Below are 24950 nucleotides of genomic sequence, written 5' to 3'. Positions count from 1 at the left end.
GCTGGGTGGAGGGTCATGAAATCTTCTGTTTAATTGTTAGCTCGCATGATGATGTATAATACCTGCTATACAGTAGTACTCTACGTCTCAACTACATCAACAAAGCTGTGGATCATGAGGTCAACAAGTAGATACCCAAGCAGATAAGTCAATGAAATACGAGTGGATCGCCTACTTGTGGCCATATATATCAAAGTAATAGATGACGGCCACACAGGACTCCTTCAGACCGTTAGGTTAACCAAAACAGCAAAAGCATAAAGCTTTCTCCTTCTCCAGGGAACGGCTACTTTCTGGTGCGTTCTTTTCCACCTTGTTTCCGCACGCAAACCCTTCTTCCTTCCATGGAAACCTTGCCAAGAGCGGCAACCCTAAGCTTTAAAAACATAATCAAATTGCTCCCACCTAAGTAATGAGGCGAGGCATGCAAGCAAGAATCAAGATCATACTAGCATTTGAAAAAGGTAAAATCAATCGAGTTTCTCCTAGTGGTGAAGTTTGATCGTGCAGCTCCGTCCATCAAATTGGATGGATTGTGTGCTCAAAGTGACCAAAACCCAATGACTCAAGGTTTCTTGACATGTTTCATGCCCACATGTCGCCTTGTATTGTTATCACCTAGCTAGCTATCTGCAGAGCACGTGATCGACGATTACCAAATATTATTTCACATCAAACTCGTCACAACAGAGCATGTTCACTTGTCCAACCTCAACATCAGTAGATTCCTCCCAAACACAAATTCACGTTTTCTACCTACTTAAATTAAACGATGCTTTTTAATTTATTAAACGAAAACAAAAGGAAATTCATGTAATTCGATCTAGTGGGTTTAATAAATAGGTTTTGAGGTGTGAAGATTACTATATTTAATGTGTTAATTGCTTTTATTATATTTATTGTATGGTTAAAGCAATTTACTTTTAGAACATAGTAAAATCTTAAATTTATATACAATAACTTTTATAAGTTTATTAAAAAGTTCTGTTTTATTTCTAATAAACGTAAACAAAGAATTTATAGCAAAAACAAGAAAAAAAAATTATTTCTTGTTTTTTTCGTCAACATCAAACTTGTATTTATAAATAAGATAATACTCTTTTAGATTAATGTATGTGTAAAGTTTAAAAACATACCTCTTCATACTAATATGTATATATATATATTGAAAGATAACTTTTCATTCAAATTATTTGAATAATTTAACAAAAAATGTCATGTATAATTATTAGATTAATTGATTCCAAAAATTTAATTGATTATCTCAAATTAATGAATTTAAAAAATAGTTAAAAAAAACATTTATATTACATCAATTATGGCTTTTTCTCCATATCTTTTTTAAAATATTCAAATCTATTAATTTGATTTTCCTTGTATTATAATTTATAAGATATAACAAAACATTTTATTTTTTCAACGTAGAATAAATGTTTCTTTAACTACCTATGTAGAAGCTATATTTTAACAAGCATTCCACGTCTAGACACACTCTTGACACATGTACGCTCAATTTCAGGGACTTCGAAAACCTACCCTTCCTTCCTTGGCATTATTGACTAGTAAACAACGTTAACTTGTACAAAACTTGTAATTCAGTGACGTCTAATAGCATTTTTACCGAAAAATTCGAGGGTTTGCGTGCACTTTACCCTTGATGAAATCGAAACATAGAAAGGTCTTTCAAGCGAAAAGATGGTGAGTAGATGGGAACGTGTAGGGAAATAGTTCACCAACTCTTCTTCTATTCTCCCACCTTCACATTCTCCCATAAACATTGCGACATGTGTATATAAAAGCTCATTAAAGAAGGAGCTAGCTTGCAGCGATGAAACATCAACAGAAAGAAAATCGAGAGAAAGCTAGAATGGATATTGAAGAGCTACCCTCAGTTTGTGTTCTTGATGCCTCAACCTATGTGGGTTCTTGGATCCTCAAGGGGCTGTTGAGTAGAGGATACACGGTTCATGCAGCCATACAAAAGAACAACGGCAAGTGCTTATCTGCATAATAATCACCTGCTGTCTTTGATGATTTTGTTAAACATTTTTTTCTGTTTTGGGTGGTTTTTGTTCAGGAGAGACTGAGATAGAGAAGGAAATAAGGAGCATGGGGAGAGAGGAGGAAAGATTGGTGGTATTTGAAGTCGATGTCTTGGATTACCATAGCATTCTAATTGCTTTGAAGGGTTGCTCTGCCATGTTCTGCTGCCTGGACAGTAGAGACGGCTACGATGTATGTTGATTACTTGTCTTCTAGACTTGCTAGCTTATCCATTCTATCTAAAACTAATTACATTTTGTGATTAGGAGTGATTGTTTTCATGGTGATTTGGGCAGGAAAAAATGGTTGATTCGGAAATTAGAGGAGCAATCAATGTAGCGGAGGCTTGCGCGCAGACCGACACCATTGAAAAGATTATATTCAGTTCTTCACTAACTGCAGCGATATGGAGAGAGAGCATTTGTTCAGAGAAGGATGTAGACGAGAGGTCTTGGAGTGATCAAGAATTTTGCAGGAAATTGAAGGTTCGGATCTCTGAAAGATTTCACTATCTATCTTGATGCCTCTATTTATCTTTCTTTTTCTCCACTAGCGAGCACCTTGAAATAATAGACTTGTGATGACGATGAACTCTTCTACTCACAATTTCCCATACCTTCGAAACTCATTTTAATTTCTTTTCAAGTTTGAAAAACACATTAAATTTTGCTCAACTCATTTTAATTTCACATTACTTTATTTTTTTACTTTGAAGAAATAAAATAAATCAAAGATTATATGAGAAGGTTGATGAGAAAGTAATAAATTTCTCAGAATAAGACAATACTAAATTAAGCGTAGTTAAGAGTGGTAAGAAGACTAATGAGTAAATTATTATTTCTCCCTCGTGTTTTCTCGGCAAATTAATTAGTTAGTTCTTCTGGTTTGAAGAACTCAATATCACATTCTTATGATTGTATTTTTGTCTAAACCTTAACCCTTTCCTGGAGTGTTTCGTAATAATGAAGTTCTGAATTGTCACCAATTTAGATGTTTTTCTTCCCAAAATACCCTCTTGAGATATATTAATTAAAAGAAACTTATCAGTAATCAGGTATTTTTCTAGTTATTATATTGCTGAAAAAATTGGGATTAAATAATTATTCACTCAGATTTATTTATTTGGATAGCCATGTAAATCTATGTACTATAACTACATCTTTTGCCGTCTCTTGTTTAATTTACAGTTATGGCATGCCCTGGCAAAGACACTCTCTGAGCAGGCTGCTTGGGCTTTAGCCATGGACCGTATGCTTAACATGGTTTCCATTAATGCCGGTCTAGTTCTGGGTCCTGGTGTCTCTCAGCAGAACCCTTTATCAACCATGTCATACCTCAGAGGTAAACATGTATGGCACGACATATTCATTAAAAAACAAAAAATAAAAAAATAAAAGCGGCATCTTACTGTAAGATTCTGAAATGATCCTCAAGCCACCAAACATGTAACAGGGGTAGCTCAAATGTATGAAAATGGGGTGCTGGCCTCTGTAGATGTGAACTTCCTGGCTGATGTCCATATTCGAGCTTTCCAGGATCGGTCCACATGTGGCCGATACTTCTGCTTCAACCAGACGGTCACTACCGAGGAAGAAGCTGTCAAGCTTGCACAAAGCCTGAACCCTTTAATATCATTACCGCCAAGGTAATTGTAATAAAATGAAGGGTTTCTGTTGACGCAAAAGATTGACCAATTTGGGCTCATTTTGCGCTTTAATAATCATCTACAGGTATGAACACCGAGGTAATGAGGTGCACGCTGAGAGGCTGAGGACAAAGAAGTTGAACAAGCTGGTCGAGGGTGCTGCTTAGACCTGTTCATGGGCACGGCTAGGTCGAGTTCAGGTCGGACCTGCATCGGTCCTGGTTTATTTTTGCCTGCCTTTGTTTGTAAAAAGTAAAGTTTTCCGCCAGCTTTGTGATAGCGTGTACATCTTCTAGTTATTTGAGTGGAATCGTGTAGGAAGTGTATTTGATGGTTGATAAGCTTGAAAAAAAATCGCAATCTAGATATGGAATTGATGGCTGGTTGCGACATTCTACTACTATAGGAATTAAGGGTGGCTTCCTTCTATGGCAGCCTCGCTGCCTCCTTGTTAAACTTGACACCTGGTTTAAAGGAGACTGGATCATCGTTTTTATGACACTGGAAAAAAATAATGCTTCTGTGCTCCACTTGAACAAGGTTGGAAAGAGAATTTCCCAATATAGGAAGTAATTCATTCATGCTGGCACCCTAAAGAAATCAGATAGAAAAAACAAATTGCATTTGCTCATGCCTCATCCAATCACAAGAACAAGTCAGTGCATGTTTGTGCGAAGACATCCAACATTGTAAACCATGAGGCGGACGATTTCTCTCCTCCGCTGCTTCTTGCTAGCGCAACCCATGGAGGTTAAGGTGGGATATATGGGAGGAAAAGGTAGGACCTGCATCATTATTGGTCAAACTGAAACAAATGTTCAGGTTGTAGAATCTTGATTGAAGATGTTTTAAGCAATAAGACGAGGGGAAACTATGGAGATGATTTTCCAAATCTAATCAATCCCCGGGATCTAATTAGACAATTCAAGGTCCAGGAAACAAAACAAGTACCTAAACATCTGAAAATGTCAAAGCTAGAAACTAGCGTTCCTTTCTTCTTCTTGATGCTATCTCTAAGGCCCATGCTTTCCCCACTTCAGTCTGGAACTTCCCTGCAAATTTTTTGAAAAGAATTGCTAAGGCCCTGAAGGCTGCGACGAATAACACATGATATAGTCTCACCACTATGTTTTTATCCCCAACATGAACGCATGTGTGCAAGACTTCAAATTCACGTTATAATATAAAAGCAGTGGAGTTTTGAGAATTTTACAGTTTCAATCCCTTCTTATTTTTAAGACACGATTCTCTCATCTTTTTCTAAGAACTGAGGCATTAGATGAAGCCAAAACTGAAATGCATTGAAGTATGATAACATGGCGCCACCAAAGAACACTGTGCACATTAAAGTATCACCTACACTCACAGAAAATAAACATAGCCACATTGGAAAATTTGATCATTGAATAAATGCCCATTCTGCATTTTCCTCAAAGTCTTTAGTCCTCCAGCGACGTAGGTTATGAAATTTTTTTAAAGGATAACTGTTTATTACTGCAAACTGCTTCAGATGATATTCTACGGGTCAGCTGGGTCCTCCACATTACCACTTTAATTAATCCCTTTGCTTTGCTATTAACCCCCTGATCCAGCAACCAATTTCTTGACTCGTATGTTCTTGCCCAAACCTTCAACTTTTCAAACCCCGACCAAAATATAAACCTAGGCCTTCTTTAAACAACACCCAAATATCAAGAAGTTTTTTTATCTTAAGGTAATTGTTGCCTCAGACCTTACTGATAATATTAGAGGTTCCCTTCAGAAAAACAATTGTTTTACTAGATTCTTACAGCATCAATGATTACTTCTACTTCACCGAAAAAATGGATACTCTTTCATTTTCTTTTGTCCATGAAGAAATTTAACAAAGAACAAAAAAAAATTAGAAATGGTACTAGCATATGCAAGTAGGTTGTATTTGCTAGTCAACATTGCCCAGGTTAGCTTGGAATTAGATTTAGCTCTTCTCAGAAAAATCGAATCCTCCATTAAAATCATATAGAAAATATAAAACAGCCAGAAGATGAGCTCGGAAATTTACATACCAGCAGTTGACTGGAAAAATTCTTCCAAGTCTTTCCCTTGCTCTGCAAAAAACCAGAAATGACTTCAGTTTCCATTTTATTTTTTTTAGGTTTTAACCCAATGAAAATAATAATATAGTGAAATACTACAAAGAAAGGGCTACAATGTCAAATAATATTCATACAATTAGGCAAATGGTTATGAGATGTATGCACTATATAAGACAACTACATGCGGCTACTCGTATTTTAAAAACAGAAGAACATTTGACCCTATAATACAGACTGCTACACAAAAGAAGGCCATATAACTGTAAGAACAAGACACAGGCTTTATCTAAAACAATTTCCAGATCCTTATAAACAAGCAGGTACTTGATACAACTCTGCACTTATGAATACATGAAGGAAAGGGAAACAAGAAGCCTCACCATTTTCATATTCTAAAGCTTGAAGGATCATCTCCACCTAGTAGAAACAAAGGGAAAAGAGCAGAATCAGACCATCCATTGTCGAATTCCAGTACCAGTGATCAAACACAACTCATCCATTAACACAGCACATGACATTCTAATTTGACACTGGCATTTTCCGTGCTATGAATCAAAATCATGATTTTTAAGCTACACCATAGATTCCTTATTTGATATTCCTTCCTAGCAGATTGTTTCTTGTACAGAATTTTACAATATCCAAAACAATTTCCACATTAACAAAATCTCGAAACACTCCCACAATAAAGACATACCTTATCAAAATCCTTAACAATTTTAGCTTCTGGTGTCGAATTCTCCTCGTACTCATTCCACAACTCACTCATTTCCTTCGCTACAAATTCACAAAATCAATTGGTTCGCCATTAAACAATCACACAAACAAAAAGAAAACATAGAAATAAAACAAACTACAACCTCTTGATTCTGCGCCAAGCAATTCGCACATATGCTCCAATGCTTCCCTCTCTTTTCTGCTTTTTTCAGCCTTCGGAACCCCATCCGAAGGCGTTATGTCTCCAACAATTGCCTCAGCGATATCATGAACTATCGCCATTTTTACACATCTGAAAAAACAAAAAATAATAATAATTACCAAAAACCATCAAATGCAAGCAGTAATAAAAATAAAAAATAAAAAAACTAACTTGTCACGATCAATGCCGGGAATATCAGGTGCAATCAGAGCCATTAATCCCATTCTGTACATATGATCTGATATTGACTCTGGTCCTTTTATGCCCCTCTTTACCCATCCTGCTCTCTTCGTAGTCTATTTATTTCAAAAAATCAAAACAAAAAATTATAGCATATGCAAACAGAACAACAACTTTTTGAGCCAGTTAATAAACATTTATCGATTTACTTCGATTCTCAGTTCTCACCTTGAGGCGGTGACAAAGAGAGAGAAAATCAATCGTGGAGGAAGGAGAGGGCGAAGGAGAAGGAGAAGGAGGAGCGGTGTCGTTTGTGGTGAGGGAAGAGGGAGAGGAGGAAGGTTGGGTGGCCATACGACGGAGTTTGGAGGGAGTGAAGGAATTGAAACGGAGTTGAGCAGAAGTGAAAGACGGTGCGAGGAAGAGTAGCGCGGATGATGACGATTTACAGAGTAAATTTCGGCTTCCACTTCCCATTTTTGGATTTCTTTTCCTATTTTTTCTTTTCTTTTTTGGAAATTGTTTATAATAATACTGTGCGAGTATTTTCTTTAACCAAAAAAAAATTGAAAAAGAGGAAAAGACAGACAGAGAATCCGTATATACCACAGTACCACACTACATAATGGGCTTGTATTGATTAAATCTGGATCGTTCACGCTTCCAAGAGATAATACTTTAACTTTGCGTTATCGGTTTAGATCCAGTCATGTAGCATATAGAAATACACTAGATTGGTGGTCCGACATTCAGTCATTTAGATTTGTAGCGTATAGAAATATGGTGTTCCATGTTATTTAGGAATAAAGTCACTTTAAGATTAATAGAGATTTTGGATAAAATTATAAATGAGTTCTTTTAAAATATTTAAAAAATATTTTTTTATTATTTTTTATATATGTTTGACAAATGGATCTTAAGCAATTTTTATTTTGTATTTGGAGTCTTTTGTTAAGTGGAGAAAGTTTTCATTTCATAAAATATAATTGATAAATTTGTTTTACTTATTCTTGTGGCTTTTTTTGTTAAGCGAGGGACATGGACCATTGCTCAAGTTGCCAATATACTTTAGTCAGATCTGTTAATGAAAATATATCCTTTGATATTTTTAAAAGGATTCAATGATTCTATTTGGTAACAAACTAAAAATTAAATAAGAAAAATGTAACTTTATATAAAGCAAAATAAAAAAAAATTAAACTTAATTCCTAGTAAATTAAATGCTACAGGATGAAATTAAAAGGAAAAAAAAAAGATAAAACAAACTGACCCGAGTCAACCCAAACTAACCTGCCAAATGCATGATCTGATCATGAAATTAGAATAACCTTTTAAAAAGAAAATTGAATAAAAATTTGAAACTCATTTATCAAATCAACTCAACGTTGAGGAACAAAACTTAAAAAAATTATTTAACAAAAAAAAGCAACTACAAAAAAAACATGAGCCAACTCGGATTAGTTCGTCAAGCCCACTACTTGAGACATAAGATGGAGATAATCTAATAGAAAAAAAAATAAAAAATAAAAAATCACGAATCACAATCCTTAACAAATCTAATATTAAATAATAAAATTAAAAAAAAAATTAAAATGATTTAAAAATATCAAAATCAACCTAGGCTAACCTTCCAAATGAATAACTTGGCTTATGAGGTTGGGATTACCCTTCCTTGGAAGGCAAACTTAAAAAAATCATGAAGTCAAATTCTCAATCAATAAAATATTCAGGTATAAAATTGAAAAAATATCAATGAAAAGAAATCTAAAACAAAATAGATACCAATAAAAAGAATGAGGACCAAATTTAATATAAAAATAAAATGTAACCAAATATTGAGGAGTAAAATTGAAAGAAAAAAATCAATTAAGAAAAATATTTGAAACAAAACAAATATCAACTAAAAGAATGAGAATCAAATTTTATATAAAAATCAAATGATATCAAATATTGAGGGAAAACCAAAACATTGAAGACCAAATTTGATTAAAAAAAATGACAAAATGCCTTTAAATTTTGGCATGCTTGGCTTGAATTTTGAGAAGATGAGAAAGAAAATAAAGGAGAAGAAAGAAAAGATCACTATAAACTCATCGTTGATCTACCATGGACACGCGTCCCACCATTAGATAGAGCTTGTTGAGACAGTTCTAGGCCACCATGAAAGGCAACACAATGACATTGAAATAGGTCACATATATCATAAAAGTGTGGCGGCCTCTTTAGATGGACCAACCTAGCTGCCCTTCTTGACTTTTTCAATCCTTGTTATTTTTTATATATATAAAAAAAAAAAAATGGATCTCCTTTGATGAGAGTCATCAAGCAACACTGCATGATCCATTACATGTGCTAATTGAGCATATTACAAGGTTAAAAGCTAAGAAGGTTGAAAAGGTATTCATTTGGTTAATTCAGAGATATTTGAGTTTTATTTTTTTACAAGACTTTAAATTCAACTTATTTTTCTACTTATAGGCAAATTGCGTTTATTTTTGTAATATATAGTTTTATATTATACATATCTTTCTATCTAACCATTGGATTGAGATGATTTTTTGTCAGATGATTCTGAAAGCTTTTTTTTTATAAAAGTTAAAATTTCATAAAAATTAGAAATTAAAAAAAAAAGCCTTACGATAAAGACTGTAAACTATCATACGGAAATTACATTAGTTTCCTAGTTGATTTAGGATTATTTTTCTATTTTATTTGAAACTTTTTTATTATTTTTTTCTAGTTTTGTTTAGGATGTTTTACCTAGCATGAATAGGGATTATTTATTTTATATTTAGGTTTTAATATAAGATATGGATTGATTATTCAGAAATAAAACTTATGTGTGATAGTTTACTCTTACTTTTTCTTCATCATCAAAAATTTTCAAAAACTTATAAAAAATTAATTGTCTTTGTGAAGTTCATTTTTAACCTACATTTTTTGTTCTTTATAATCCATGGCTCGAGGTTTTGTCCTTATAGATTTGGTTTTTAGTTCATTATAATCAACATATCAGGATTTTTTATGCAATAATTTCAATGTCTCGGTCCAAGTAATCATTATGTCGGATTCTTTATCATAATCTAATTTTAGCGTTCTTTTATTTTTGTTTTTTGTTTGTAGGTTCAAGGGTTTTTACTTTCCAAGTTCACATCACCCTAAGTTTTAATTTTTTAGTCAATAAAATGTATTTGATTTTGCAAAATCAAGCATTAAACACATGTCAAACCTTTTTCTTGACATTGTTGGATCTCTATACATAGGCAAAAAAAAAAAAAAATCAAGGAATGAGAAAAAAAAAATGAATGTTGAATCTTTCCAAATGCAATTTAGCCCCGATGCTTGTAAAATAAGTTCATATCTAGGCAAAAAAAGAAGAAGCTTAGTACTTGTTCATTGTTCAAATAAGTCCCAATTACTTTAATTGTTCTAATTTAATCTTATTTTTATTTTATTTTCAAATCAAGCATCAATGAAGAGGTTTTTTTTTTTTTTTCTGACATAACAAGTAGCCAAAACTAACCAAACAAAACAAATAATTAAGTGCAAATCACAAATTAATCAAATAAAAAAAAAAGTGAAGAAAAAACACATTGATGAAAAGTGCATTGACTTGCAATGAATAGTAAAAAGCTTATGCATTTTAGTTTTTTCTTTAATGTAAAAATTACTAGCTTTAAAACCCGTCTTATGCTACATGTAGATTTTCAAAAAAAAAATTTAACATAATAGAAAAATATATCAATATTACATATACATTTTATTGAATCATTTTTTAAAATGAAAAATGCAAAGATTATATTTATATTTAATAAACTAAATTAAAAAAAAAAAAATGAATCAATCAACTATATAAGAGTTGTTGAAGTTAATTAAATACTAAATTATTAAGTCAATATTTCTTTTAAAAGAAAAAAACAGATGAGTATATAAATATGTAATAACCACTTCTCTTTTGAAATTATGTGGGTTTATTTATTTTATCTTAGAGATTATTTTTTCTCATCAAGAATAAACTTTTTTTAAAAAATATATAATACAAATACAATTTATTTATATTAGCTATAAAAGGAAAAAAAATGAAAATATAAAGGGGTAATTATAAAAACTCTACCATAGTCTATAGTTTAATTGCATTTTAACTTTCACGTTATACTAATAATAGTTTGCATTCTCAGGGCAAAAAATACATATATAAATATTTACATGTTTGCCTTTATATTCAATTTAATATTTAAAAATCCACCGGAGCCCAGAGCCTCATCAAAATAACGAATTGTGGTGGTTAAAGAAGCATTTTAACAAACAGCTTGTATGCGTGCTTGAAAAGAAGCATTTTGACACTTCTCAACAATGAAAGATTGAAGCTCAGGAAGGTGGCTAATGCCAGAAGGCGGATTGAAGAAGTGGTTTCCAGAAAAATTCAATCTTTCAAGAAAGGATAAACTCCTAAGATCAACGGAACTTGTTGCTTCAAACAAACTAGCATACCTTAGATCTAGTTCTCTCAATGAACTCAAACTATTGAAAGAAGCTGGTAGCATAGCTCTGGAGCTAGAACAGCTTTGTGGTTAAAGCCACGATAAAAATCTTAAAAACCAAGATTTAGATGGTATATGTTGTTAAAGCCACCAAATAATAACTTTGTCAGCTTCTTCAAATATTATTTAAAACTAAACATGCTTCTTCCATTGTGTTGGTGTGATATAAAACAAATGGAGCTAGGTTGGGACTCACCAAGGTCTTCCAAGGTATGGTGGTTTGACCACTCCCACATCATGAAATTATTGGAAAAACGAGCTTCATTGATCTTTCACCGGGTTCCAAAGAAATTTGCAATCTGATGCATCAATGTTGCTAGATAGAACATCCAAAGCAAGAGGAAGAAAATGTGGATTCTAGATTTTGACCATTTCGTTCTAAGACTCAGAGTGCATCGATTTCTATTCAAGTGAATTCCATGGAGTCCAAAGGTTATGAAACCAATCTTGTAGGCTACACTAATCCACTGCGCAAAAAAAATTGAACCCTTTTAACAATCTGAAAACCCAGTTTCTCCTTGAGTTGATCCTAGGGACTTCATTGAAACCAAATTCCTTCCTTGCTTTTTAGATATGTCGACAAAAGGAAAGCTATTCGAAACTTAGATTGCGTTTATTTTTTATAAAGTGATTTTTGAAAAAATTATTTTTTAAATTTTTTTTGTTTTTGTTTTTGTTTGTTATTAAAAAAGTTGGTCAACAAAAAACATGTTATGGTTAATAGAAAACACTTTCATGACAATGAAAAATTTGGCTTGATTTTTAGGGAAGTGTTTTCCTTTTATTTTGGGCAGAAAATACTTTTTTTAAAAATTATGAAAAAAAATTAGAAATATCATATTATTTGTTGATTATTTCAAATTTGGTCTTTAAATTTTTTATTGTCATATATTTTTTGTTAAATTTTTTTTTCAATTTCATCCCTTAAAATTTGATTTGATTTTTTATATTAACTTTGATTTTTATTTTTATGATTGTTATTTACTTTTCTCTTATCATTTTTTTAATTGAAATTTTTTATTTATCAAATTTGGTCTTCATTCTTTTGATTATTACTTATTTTATTTAAAATAATTTATGAAATTGTAATTATTATTATTTTAATTTCATCATCTTTTAATTTTTTTATCTGTTAGATTTGATCTCTATTATTTTGATTATTATTTATTTTATTTGAGATAATTTATGAAATTATATTTTTTTTCAATTCCATTCTCATTCAACTTTTAGGTCATGGACTCTATTGGGTTAAATAATTTTTTATAATTTTTTTTACCTAAATATATGATAACAAAAAATAGAGAAATTTTATTTAAAAAAAATTGAAAGAAAAAAAATTAAATAATAAAAGAGATGACAACATATTGAATTAATCTGGATTTGTAGCTTTATCCATCAAACTCACAAACTTGGGTTATAAATTTCATTGATTTTAATAATTTTTTTTATTATTTTTTTTCTAAATATATGAAAACAAAAATAAAGAGAAAAAATTTCTTTTAAAAAAATTAAAGGATGTAATTGGAAGGAGCAAAATTGAAAGACAAAAAAAAAAATACAAAAAAGACCAGGCACATGGGCTTTCAATCAAAGTTTTATCCTCTATATTTTATATTGGTAATGAGATTTCTTCGTATGTTATATTTTGATTTTTATGTTTAATTTTTTCTCAACCTTAACAAATTATACTTCTATTTTTGCATCGAATGACTAAATGGAAAAAAACAATTGAGAACACAAAAAAGAAACTACAAACATTTTAGTATATGTTATAATTTTAATAAATCACATTTCTATTTTTGTTTACAAGGATACAATAAAAAAAATCGAGAATAAATAAAAAGCTACCATGATTGTTATATATATATTATATATAGGAGTTGCGAAATGAGGGAACATACAATTTCAATCAACAAATAACAAACAAGTAAATAAATACATGCACATAAAATTACTGTCTACGGCGAACATATTTAAATTCTATTTATTTTTATATTTTAAAAGTATTTTTAAAAAAAAAAATTAAATTTTTATTTATTTTTTTATTTGCTTTATATTTAAATATTTTTTATATTTTTATATCATTTTGATATATTGATTTCAAAAATAATTTTTAAAAAATAAAAAATATTATTTTAATATATTTTTAAATAAAAAATAATTTAAATTCTTTAAGATTGATCCTTGATTTGTGTTGAATTGTACTAGCAAGCTCATCAATAATAAAGAGCGGTCCCCTTTGCAGAGAATGACCGCTGCAAGAGAGCAATCACTGGAACAAGCCTGTTTCCTCTTCCGCCACATTCTCCCACGTTATAGTTTTCTCTTGATCGCATGATTGGCTGCGTTTTAAGGTTCACATTTAATTCTTCTGGCAAGCAAATGGAAAAGATCACCAGCTTTTGACAAGAATGATTATTAGCTTTTCGATTGGTAGAAGAAAAGGAAAAAAAGTGGCCTTGCCGTTGCAACATTCATTTGGTCGATGACGACACCGAAGAATTTCAAATTGAATTTGAGTCTTTTCACAGTTGGTGTGATGGTCTTTAGAAAAAAATTGTTTTTCAAAATTAGGTTGGGCTCATACCTAATTAACTCCTATAAAATAAGTTCTTTTTAGCAAAGATATATATAAAAAATAATAAATAGCAAAAAAAAAAAAACATGTATGAGAGTGTATGTTGTGATTGTTATGTTTGATATTATATAATTGTTTATGTTTACTTATTTAGTGAAATGTATTTTACATATTTCAGGTCATGTCGTAACCTGTTTTTTGATGTCTTTGTTTTTAATATATTTTTATTTGAAAAGTTAAAAAATTAAAAAATAAAGTGCGAAATAACAAGTGAAGAAATATAAAACAAAATAAATATAGAAGTTTGAGTCCCTCTCCAACACAACTAAGAGATAAAGAGATATGCACATAAGAGATAAAGAGTTAGAAGGATTAAGATGAGTGAAAAATAAATGGAGAAATGTCTATAAATAGACCAAGAAGTGCAAAAATTTCACATAAGCACACCTTAAAAATACATAGAGAGAGAAAAAAAACCATATAGAAAACACTAACTTATCATTAAAAAACAAGCACAATACAACTTACCTTAGGTATGATGCTTTAGGGTGATGTTTATCTTCCTTCTAGTATAACCAATCATTTACCTAAAACTCTGAAAATTAGTTAGGTTCTTAGTTATCATAAAATTAGACGGTGATTCTATTTCTCATTTTTTATCCTTAGTTCACCGAGATGTTCTATGCAATAGGTCACATGAAATTATCTTGTGGAGTCTAGAGTTGCAAACATACCATGTAAAGTAATCAAGGAGAATAATTATCTTTACCGTATAGCTAACCTATAAAACGAGTTGTTCATGTAAGGGTTATAAGTTGGAGAATTAATGGGTGCCATGTAACACTGTTGGGTGGTAATGCAAGGCAACATATGCATGACAATATATTTTTTTTCTTTTTCTTTCACTTACATATTGTTCTGTTAAGCTAATTTGTTGACTAAATTGAAGAGTTAACTTAGAGAAAAAGGAATATTCCTTACATGTTGTCTAATTAAGCTAATTTAGGGACTGAATCGAAGAGTTAATAAAGAACTAAGGACTAAATTGAAGAAAAAGAAGAAAGTAGATTAGGTGCATAAAATGCAAACACTAATGTGTGAGACAACTATAGTCTTTGCATGATGCATATGACTTCATCCCGCCTTTAAAAGTAGTCTTCATTGATGTTGTTGGATTCATCTCAACAAAATCTTACTCTCGATCTAAAACTTATAGCTAGAAGAGTAGTGTTTTGACTACTTGTCCTTATATCCATTTTCTTTTCTCTCTCTCTCTCTCTCTCTCTCTCTCTGAAAACTCTCTCTCATTTTCTTTTCTTTTCTAGGCCTGCCCTTTGGCCCAATAAATTTGCCTATATAGTCTTTAAAATTATGTGCACTTTTTAAGAATCCTATATTTTTCTTATGAAAATGAGGAGTGCTAGTAGTTTAGTGTGCTACAACAAATAATAGGTAAGAAAATATATTGTAAAGAGCCAAGTTAAGAGAGCAGCATGAGGGCTCTTTTTAGTTTTTTGGTTTTATTTTTTATTGAAGGGGGTGAATTTGAATGATCAACATAGTTGAAGAACATGCTCATGCCTGAATGAAAAATTAGATAGAGATGGTAAAAAAAGCATGGAGAATTTTCATAAAGACTTTCTAGTTACTTCAAAAAATTTAAACATTTGGGTGAGATGACCCCTTGTATCCTTAGGTCTTATTAAGGGTTTTAGCATTTAAGATGAATAGATATCATTTTATACGCGAGTGTAGAAGACCATTTCCATGCGAGGTGGATAATATTTTGTGCTTGGGAAAAAGTCGTGTATTGGCGAGTGTTGTGATAACATGAATGAAAGTGTTCCTAGGTTGTCCCTAGGTGTCTTTTTTATATTAGGGTTAGGTATTATACCAAGCCTAAAGAGAGAATAATAAACCTATTGTTCCAAGTAGGAGAAAAAGAGAATACATAGAGAAATTTCCATGATGGATGTTTTAGAAGATCATTATATAAAGACATGGAGATTTCATTTAAAGATATAAAGATTAATTTTTCTATGAAGAATGTCTAAAAATTAAGCGAGATAGTCCTATACTCAAACAAAGATCATAGTATATAAGAATGAGTAATTGAATGTGCTAGAATAAGATGTTCATAATCGAAAAAATTGTTTATGCATTCATTATAAATTATTTGGAGAATTTGTATGGATACATAGGGATGAGAAATACTATAGAGAAAAACATATGAAGAATAATAAGAGAGACAATATTTTTTTTTATTGAAAATATTAAATAATTTTGTTATGCAAATAGAGGTATAATTCCTTAAAAATTTTTTACCTTTAGCAATGTATTATGGTATGCACCAACCGTTTTTTTTTTTTTTTTTTTTATTGTATTTCTTTCCTAACTATTAGAAGTAACCATTAATAATTGATCTTTTATATCTTATTAGGGTATAACAATCCTTGTATCATGTCCATTATCATGATGAAAGAGATAAAATTTATTATAGCTTTGTATGTTCACATCGCTCATCATAGGAGGGGGGTATTCCATAAGTTTATTTCCTTTAATGATAACTAATGCCTTAATTTGTGTGGTGTTTAAAAACGTGGTCATAAGCTCAAGAGACATCAATTAATTATGAATGGACCCCTTTTGGATTAGGTTTGGTAAGAGATCAATTGTGCTTGGAAGATTCTTTTATTTCTTGTTAGAACTAAAGATGTCTTTATTTGTTCAAACTTACCTCTTTTACAAGGATTTAGTTTTTTTATTAATTGTTTAACTTTAAAAATAATTTGATTGGGGAACGTGTATAGTCGTTCACATAGAATATAGTTATGGACCCCATTAATTAGGGCCATCATAGCAACAAGTTAGAGCAGATCTTTAATATTTATAATTTTCTTGTTAAATGTTTTTAAATATGCTTTACTGCTCATATCTTCTTGTTGTGTGATGGCAAAAAACTTAAATATTATTGTTTTAACTGGTATGTTTAAGCTAACGTAGGAGGTGAGTTTGATACAGAGATTGTGAAATTTAATAATAGAGCCAAACTATAGTTTATGGTATCATGCCCAAGCATACTCACAAAACATCATCAAAAGTATTTTGTACATAACATCACTATCTTGTATTACAAGCTCTAGGTTGCTTCATATATTTTATATTTGTTCTCTTGGGTCTATAAGTCCATTATAGTTGTTTAAATCCTTTTTCTCATGCACACAATCCTTAGAGAGACAGGTGTGCAACATTTAATTAGAAAGTAGATAATCTCTCACTTCGTAAAGACAATATTCATTCTTAATAACTCATATAATTATTGACCTAAACTCGTAAGGGGATTTTATTTTTTAAAGTGTACATGAGTAAAATTTGGATATGGATTGATGACAATAACCATTTCTATAGCTAGGACTTATAAATTCTTTGTTTTTAGATCTCTAGAGTTCAAGCCTAGAGCATCTAGTTTGAGAAAGATTTTCATGGTGGGAGTTGTTTTAACATAAGGTTGAAGTATGACTATTCTCATTTCTACTTTCTTACACATTAATCTAGACCATTTCTTTAAGAAAATAAAGTTGTTTATGTACACTTAGTGGCATATATAATAGAGCTAGTTGTTCTGTCATTTGTTTATGTAAAAAAGGAATGAACTAACTTCCTTTTAATTTCCCACAAATGGCGCCACTGATGAAGTTAAGAAAAAAACTTCAAATTGAAAAAAATTTCTATTTTCTATATGAAAATTGCATTTTAGACATGACATTTAATTATAAAATGATTAATTTTATATAGAAATCATCTCTATAAAATTAAGTACCTTTCTTATTTTGTTACTTATACCACTCACTACCAAAAACCTAGAAAATATTGACTGAATATTATGTCAATATATAATGAAGATTTTGTCAGCATTGAAAGATTTTTATAGAATCGGTAATGAAATACTATTGTTAAAAAAGCATCTTGTCTAATTTTATATTTCGTTAGCAATTCCATCAACATTTATTTTCTTGATCTAATTTTCCATCAGTTATTCCATAGGTAAGTTGCTACATATTTTGTAAGTCTCACAAAAAATTCTAGAATAGGTGTGAAATTTTTGGTGAAAATGCCGATGGAATTGCATTTTCATCCACAATTCCATAAGAGATTTCTATTTTTTTTTTTTTGTTATAATCCCCAAGCCAACGATTAGTTGCTCATAACAAACACATAATCACAACAAAAAAGCATCTCCAAAAATTAACTTATACAAATTTCACAATAAGTAATGCTAAAATGGATTACATAGACTTATGAGTTTTCACAGCTGGAAGATTTAAGTGACAAATTCATATAAATGCAAATAGATATAAGTAATATATTAAATTTGTAGCAGGAAACCATTAAAATTCCAATTAAAATACAATCAAATCAACAATATGAAGTGTGTATATATATACTTGGTACATCACATTAAAGGTGCTAAAAAGGTGAATGTGGAGAAAGAGGAAAAGATCCTGAACTAGAAGATCCAAGAAAAGGAGGAAAGGTACATTTATAGTTGCACTTAGATGAGCATAATACATCTTATTTTCTTATAGGTGTTTTACTCATATTCTCCATCTCAACAATTATTTGTTCCTAAAAGCGTTTATGGACAATAATTATCAAATTCTTATGATGTATAACTTTGGCCAAAATATGATATGACTACAATTAAAACAATACATCACGCGCTCAATTCTCGAGCTAATGATATAAGCAAATCATAAACTTGATTTCTAATTGGTCCTTTACTTGTAGCAGCCTCCAACCACACTTGAGAATCATGAAGAGAATGGGTGAAAATGTTTTCACCAAATTTTACAATTATATTAGCGTTATATGTCTCATATAAAATTTTATAAATTTCATAAATTCAATTATATTGTATATTATTAACACAAATAAACACTCTTAAACTAATGATAACTATAAAAAAAACTTACAACACTTCTGCCCTTGTATTGATATTTTTTTTCTCTTTTACTTTATCCTTTTTTCTACATAAGTTTTCTAATGTTATTCCACTAGAGTCAATTCTCCAACCACAAGAAATAGTTTTCAAAATTTTAAAAACTAGTAACTCCAATTAGAGATTATTTATTTAACCTTAAACTATCCCCGCTAAACATCTACCATATATATCCATTCATGATGGTCATAAAGCTTACTTCATTAAAACAAAGGCTCTTTAAATGATCACTTCATCATAGAGGTGATAAAACAAGGAGCTTCAATATAAGTGAGCTAGAAAATCAATTTAAGAAACCTATTTTCAAATAAATTTAAAACTTAAAATAAATCTGGAAAAAAAAATAACATTATGACAAAAAAAAAAAAAAATTATATAGAGGGGTTTGTCCTTCTAGTTTTACTATCCATTTGCTTGAAATAGGCTCTATCAAAGAAAGGATGACTGATATATTGTTCTTGGTGGTTTAGCCTTAGTTTGAAACTTTTATATTAGGTGTCTTTTCATAATCATCATCTAAATTTATGGCACAATCATCGACACCAGTACTTAATGAAACAGTAATACCTGAAAAAAAAATAACACAATTCGGAAATTGAAACAAAATGCACTCAGCATTAGTGTGAAAAAAAAAGGATAAAACATATGTTATCAATTGGAACATATTTAATTTTCCCTAAATTTTTAACTTAACCATAAAATTGACAAAAATCAATTGAAACCCATTAAATTATCCATTATTTTTTTAATTCTAACACATGTAAATTATAAAATCACTCTCAACCTCATAAAGTGACAAATTAAATCCAACTATCCCAAATCTCAAACAAACTATAAAATATAAATCATACATTAATATAATAGAATTATCATTGATAAAACAAGTAAAACAATTAAATATTCAAGCAAATTACAAATATTTACATATAAATTTCAATAAATTAACTTCAAATATAGATGTGCTATATATATATAAAAAAATGGGTTTACTTACTTGATGGAGTGAAATCTGACAAGAAATGAAACCAAGAAAAGGAAGCTGCCCTGACGCTACTAGACAAAGATTGCGTTGGTGTCAGCGAGTTGGGTTGCTGGATTAGGGGCGCAAAATAATTATTAAAATGAGAGAGAGAGAGAAAGTGATTCTAATTGAATTAAGAACAAGAAATGAGAAGATGAGAGGACTATCGGCCTTTTAATTCATTTTAAAATCATCAAGAAAATTTTGTTCATAATTTGACATTTAAGCAATGTTAATAAAATTGTCGATGAATATTTATTTTATTTTGTTGCCATTTGCATATAGAATTATTAATTTATTGTCATTTTTATCTATAAACAACCACATAATATTTTCCATTAATATTTTTATTGTTTTTTAAAATAAAAAAAAATTCTACGAGTGATTCTTCCTGCACCACTTGAATGGATGTGTGTTTTCTGTTGCTATATTTCTGCTCAAAGGCTAATAAATCTCCGAAACAGTGATCAATTTCCACACCATAGAAGAAATCAAAATTCAAGATTTTATAAAAAGAAAATTTCAAGATTTAAGGAATCCACGTCTTACAAAGATTTCGTGCTGAAACGGTGTCGGTGGATGAGATGTCTTCATTATGAAATAGACCAGTGCTTTCATTTAATTAGACGTCTATAGAAATTTAAAAAAGTATAGCTGTGGCTCCAATATTCCTCCCATCTAGAACTATCCCTTTATAATTGTTTATCGATACACCTCCCAAACATTCCCACATGCTAGCCAATCAAAACTGTCGGTGGCTTTTCTCCCTTTTCTTTTATTTCATTTTATTAGCCATTCCCCACGCTGTTTCTGCAACCTCTCATTGGATTCTTCTTCATCACTAAAAAAATCCCAAAAGAGCTGCAGCTATCATTGTGATGTTTAGTTGGAGTGTATTAGCACCATTAATAATTGCTGATTTAGACAATAAAGAACAAGAAAGATTAACCAACAAGACAAACAGTATAATAGAAAATATGATAATAATTGTTTTTTAAAGTATTTTTAATTAAAAATATATTTGAAATAATATATTATTTTTAAAAAAAATTATTTTTAATATTAATATATCAAAATAATTTAAAAATACTAAAAAAATATTAATTTTAAATAATATATATAAAAAAAGTACGGTAACAGTACGAAGGACCATAACAAAGCCCACGGCCCAAACGCTTTCAATTCGCATCATTGTCGGCAAAGCAAGCAGTAAATCTCAAATGGGACATTGGCTAGTACAAAGCTTTACAGCTGGATCTAAAAGATGCGATGAATTTAATCCAGTTGATGCCGTACGTTGTCATTTTTGTCGACAAAAGTGGGACCCAACATAGATTTTGTTATGCTTGCTTATTAGCGCGTGTAATATATATAATATTAATAAAAAAAAAAGGTGAAATAACAGAAAAACATCAAAAGGTAAAATAAAAAAAATATTTATAGTCTATTGCTATTAAAATAGCAAAATCTAAAAATATATTTAAAAAATTCTAGAAGCATGTTGATGCTATTACGATTTCACTATACTATAACAAAATCTTGACAGAAAAGAATTATCAAACACAAAAAACATTTATCAACAATAACTCAACTGTGCTATATTTATCATTCAATGATGATAAATAACTTTTTGTTTTTTATGATAAATGTGTCCATTTAAGTTATGATTAGTGATTTTTTTAGGTGTTATTAAATTTGTTTCATCTTGAATTATGATTGGTGATTTTTTTAGGTGATGTTAAATTTATCTCGTCGAGATATCATAAACAAAATTTCCATGTATTTTTTTTTTAAATTATCTCCTCTCTCATATCTAATTTTTTAGATATCAATATTCTGAAAAGTGAAAAAAAAAAAAAAAAGGTTTTGTTTTTCCAATGTTGTGCTAATTTCTAAAATAAAAAAATCATTGATTCGTTACCTTTATAATATTTAGAAGCTTAATGTGCCTTATGAGTTCCATCTCATCAATCAATCATTTATCTGAAATTCCATTATTTCGTTACAATCAACCAAAAATAACCCAAACAATTTTCACTACAGTCCTCAGAGCAGTGAAAAAGGAAAAGAATTATTACTATCGAATGTGTCAAGTGGATAATCTTCCTTTACATAAACAAAAATAATTAAAATAAACAACAAAATTGAGGTTTGCCCCTCCAAGGAAAAGAATAACGTGGCTTTTCCACTTTTTTTTTTTTTTACTTTTTCGACCTTGTCAGATTTTCTGTTTCCCATCTGTCTTTTTTTTTTTTAATGGAAAAACAGCGAAGCAGCCAAAAAAAAAGTAATAAAAAAAAAAAATCTAATTTACAGCTTTCCCATGATTATATCCGTAGTAAGAGAGATACCACTTAACAAACTTCTTCAACCCGGTTGCCAAGTCAGTAGTCGGTTTATACCCAAGCTCTCTGTGGGCCAAACTAATATTTGCATGAGTGAACGGTACGTCACCGTTTCCAGGCATATCCACAAAATTTCTTTTCGCTTTAACCTTTAAATGCCTCTCCAGTAAGCTCACGAGTGTCGGTACCGTAACAGGAGACGTGTTACCCAGATTAAAGATCCGATAAGGAGCGGGTCCCCGCTTCTTCCCACCAGACCCGGTGCTTTTACCCGAAGTATCCAATGACCCAACACAACCTTTTACAATATCATCAATAAAAGTAAAATCCCGAGCCAAGTCAGCCCGATCCTTGCCACGATAAACTGTGATCGGTTTCCCTTGTAAAATGTTTCTCGTGAAAGAAAAGTAAGCCATATCGGGTCTTCCCCATGGACCGTATACAGTAAAAAACCTTAAGCCAGTAATTGACAGACCGTAAATATGATTGTAGGTATGAGTAATTTCCTCACCGGCCTTTTTTGTAGCCGCATAAAGACTAGCGGGCTGGTCCGTCCGATCAGACTCGGAGAAAGGGACCTTTTCATTTAAACCGTACACAGAACTTGATGAAGCCCAGACGACAGACGGCTGAGGGTTAGCCGATTTACAAGCTTCAAGAAGAGTGACCAGGCCGGCTATATTAGAATGCACGTAAGAGTGTGGATTCTCCATGGCGTATCTGACTCCAGCTTGAGCCGCCAAATGCATCACGTGAGTGAATGCCACGGTATCAAAAAGCTTAGCTATTAACCGCGCGTCGTTTATATCTCCTTCGACGATAAAAATCCCTTGGTTGTTAAGGAGAGATTTTCGGGCCCTCTTCAACGACGGGTCGTAGTAGTTGTTAAAATTGTCTATCCCGACGACGCCGTCTCCGCGCTTCTTGAGAGCTAAAGAAACGTGGCTTCCAACGAAACCGGCTGCTCCGGTAACAAGAACAGACATGCCGTTAGAACGGTGTATCTGGGCAGAATGGCGGATTTGTTTCTCCCACTGAATACCACCCCAAGAAGCGGTGAAATACCGGCTACTGGTATAGACAAAAGATTGGAAACTCAAATACGACGCCGTTAAAGCAACCAAGAAAAGTGCCCACAAGAACATGGTGCTCGTGGAACCGAAGCAACGGTGGAAGTGGCGATTCATGGTGTGGGCTCGATCGATCTTGAACTTACCAGGTGTTGAAGGGAATAGCTCTTCCTCTAGTGATGGCATTTTCTTTCGATCTCCTTGGGGGTTCTATTATGTGTTCTCTTGGGTGATACTTGGAGTTTCTTGAAACAGGTATTGGTTGTCTTGATTTGAAAAGAAAATTGGGTGGTTTTTATTTTGATTAGAGAAGATGAAATAATAATAAAAAAGATACAAATGGAGAAATACAGATGCAGAGAAAATAATGGGAACTGCACCTACTAATGGAAGGAAGGGGAAGGAAGGGATATATATAGTGGTAACCCACAAAGAGGCAACAAGTAATACGCGTGAACGCGTTCAGGGACGGCCAGCCAGATTGGAATAGAAAGAAACAGAGAGAGACTGTAAAGAGACAGAAGATAAACAGCAAGAAATTATTGTTACCTTGTATTTTGTTGGGTTTTGGACTTTTAACAGAGAGAAAAGTAGACAAAGAGAGACCACTCTCGAAAAATTGTTGTCGTAGGGGTGCGAGTGTGAACACACCGCTTGGGAGATTGTCTAGAGAGAGTGAACTTGCACAAAATTATGTTGAAAAAATGAAATAGTAGTCATAAATTATGTTGAAAAAACTATGTTAAAGAGAAAGAATAATTTTTTTAACTGTTGGTTTAATGAATTAATTTTAAAATTTAATTTTTTATCTAACTCGAGTTTTAAACTAAATCGTGTGGGAATTAGCCCGAATTAAATTGATTAATTTTATAAATCAAAATACAATCTTTATAATTGATAAAAACATAACTTAACTTTTAACAAAACTTTAAAATGAAATTTTTTTTTACAAAAACTATTAAAACAATGGCATGTTATATTGATATAGTTTCCATGCAAATCATGTCATGGACTTTATTAAGTTTAATAATTTATTTTTTATAAAATATATTTTTAATTATATGATAAAAATATATAATCACAAAATTGAGCATCAACTTAAAAATAAAAAACTATTTGAAACAATGATAACCCTAAAAAGAGCAAATAAAATAAATAAATAATGCAGTTTATTTCTCAACAAATCCAAAATTGAAGGATAAAATCAAGAAAAAAACTGTTAAAACAATTAACTGTCAAAAAAAAAAAACATATATGACTAGTGGGTGAACTCATCAAACCTATGACCCGAGCAACACGAGCTAACACACCAAACCCATGAACCGAGTTATGGACTCTAGTGAGATTATAATTTTTTTTCCAAAATTATTTTTTATTTAACTACATGATTAAAAAAATATACAATCACAAAATAAAACACAAACCTAATACTGAAATACTGTAAGAAATTAAGCAACAAATCAAAATAGTTAACATCGTAACATGAGTAATTTACCTTGTTATGTTTTATGAATTTCTCTTTCAAAATATTTGT

The 24950-nt window shown here is 30.9% G+C and overlaps 3 protein-coding genes across 5 annotated transcripts; 1 reads left to right on the top strand and 2 right to left on the bottom strand.

The window, feature by feature from the left end:
• The first annotated feature begins 1759 nt into the window (after nt 1-1759).
• LOC118058221 (cinnamoyl-CoA reductase-like SNL6) lies at nt 1760-3931 on the top strand. Its single transcript, XM_035070922.2, has 6 exons — nt 1760-1991; nt 2078-2235; nt 2340-2528; nt 3231-3384; nt 3496-3688; nt 3774-3931. The coding sequence occupies exons 1-6, from the start codon at nt 1829-1831 to the stop codon at nt 3853-3855; spliced, it is 939 nt and encodes a 312-aa protein (XP_034926813.1). The 5' UTR covers nt 1760-1828; the 3' UTR covers nt 3856-3931.
• Nucleotides 3932-4293: 362 nt separating this feature from the next.
• LOC118058222 (uncharacterized) lies at nt 4294-7398 on the bottom strand. Of its 3 annotated transcripts, none has more exons than XM_035070926.2 (8): nt 7091-7398; nt 6854-6978; nt 6624-6772; nt 6461-6540; nt 6144-6180; nt 5734-5775; nt 4640-4740; nt 4294-4473 (listed from the first exon to the last, which is right to left on the bottom strand). In XM_035070926.2, exons 1-7 carry the CDS (start codon nt 7337-7339, stop codon nt 4670-4672), a joined length of 753 nt encoding a protein of 250 aa, XP_034926817.1. In that variant the 5' UTR covers nt 7340-7398; the 3' UTR covers nt 4294-4473; nt 4640-4669. The 3 variants fall into 3 exon arrangements, with proteins under 3 accessions (XP_034926817.1, XP_034926816.1, XP_034926815.1); XM_035070925.2 differs by having other exon boundaries at nt 4455-4493; nt 7091-7397; XM_035070924.2 differs by having other exon boundaries at nt 4455-4740; nt 7091-7397.
• A 14652-nt stretch (nt 7399-22050) lies between these two features.
• On the bottom strand, nt 22051-23999 carry LOC118058223 (UDP-glucuronate 4-epimerase 1). Its single transcript, XM_035070927.2, has one exon. It carries the CDS (start codon nt 23600-23602, stop codon nt 22307-22309), a length of 1296 nt encoding a protein of 431 aa, XP_034926818.1. The 5' UTR covers nt 23603-23999; the 3' UTR covers nt 22051-22306.
• Between the last annotated feature and the right edge of the window lie 951 nt (nt 24000-24950).

The sequence above is a fragment of the Populus alba genome, chromosome 6 (assembly GCF_005239225.2).
Source record: "Populus alba chromosome 6, ASM523922v2, whole genome shotgun sequence".
Classification (NCBI taxonomy): domain Eukaryota; kingdom Viridiplantae; phylum Streptophyta; class Magnoliopsida; order Malpighiales; family Salicaceae; genus Populus; species Populus alba.
Note: the sequence above shows the minus strand (reverse complement) of the source record. Positions and strands in the feature narration are given on the sequence as shown.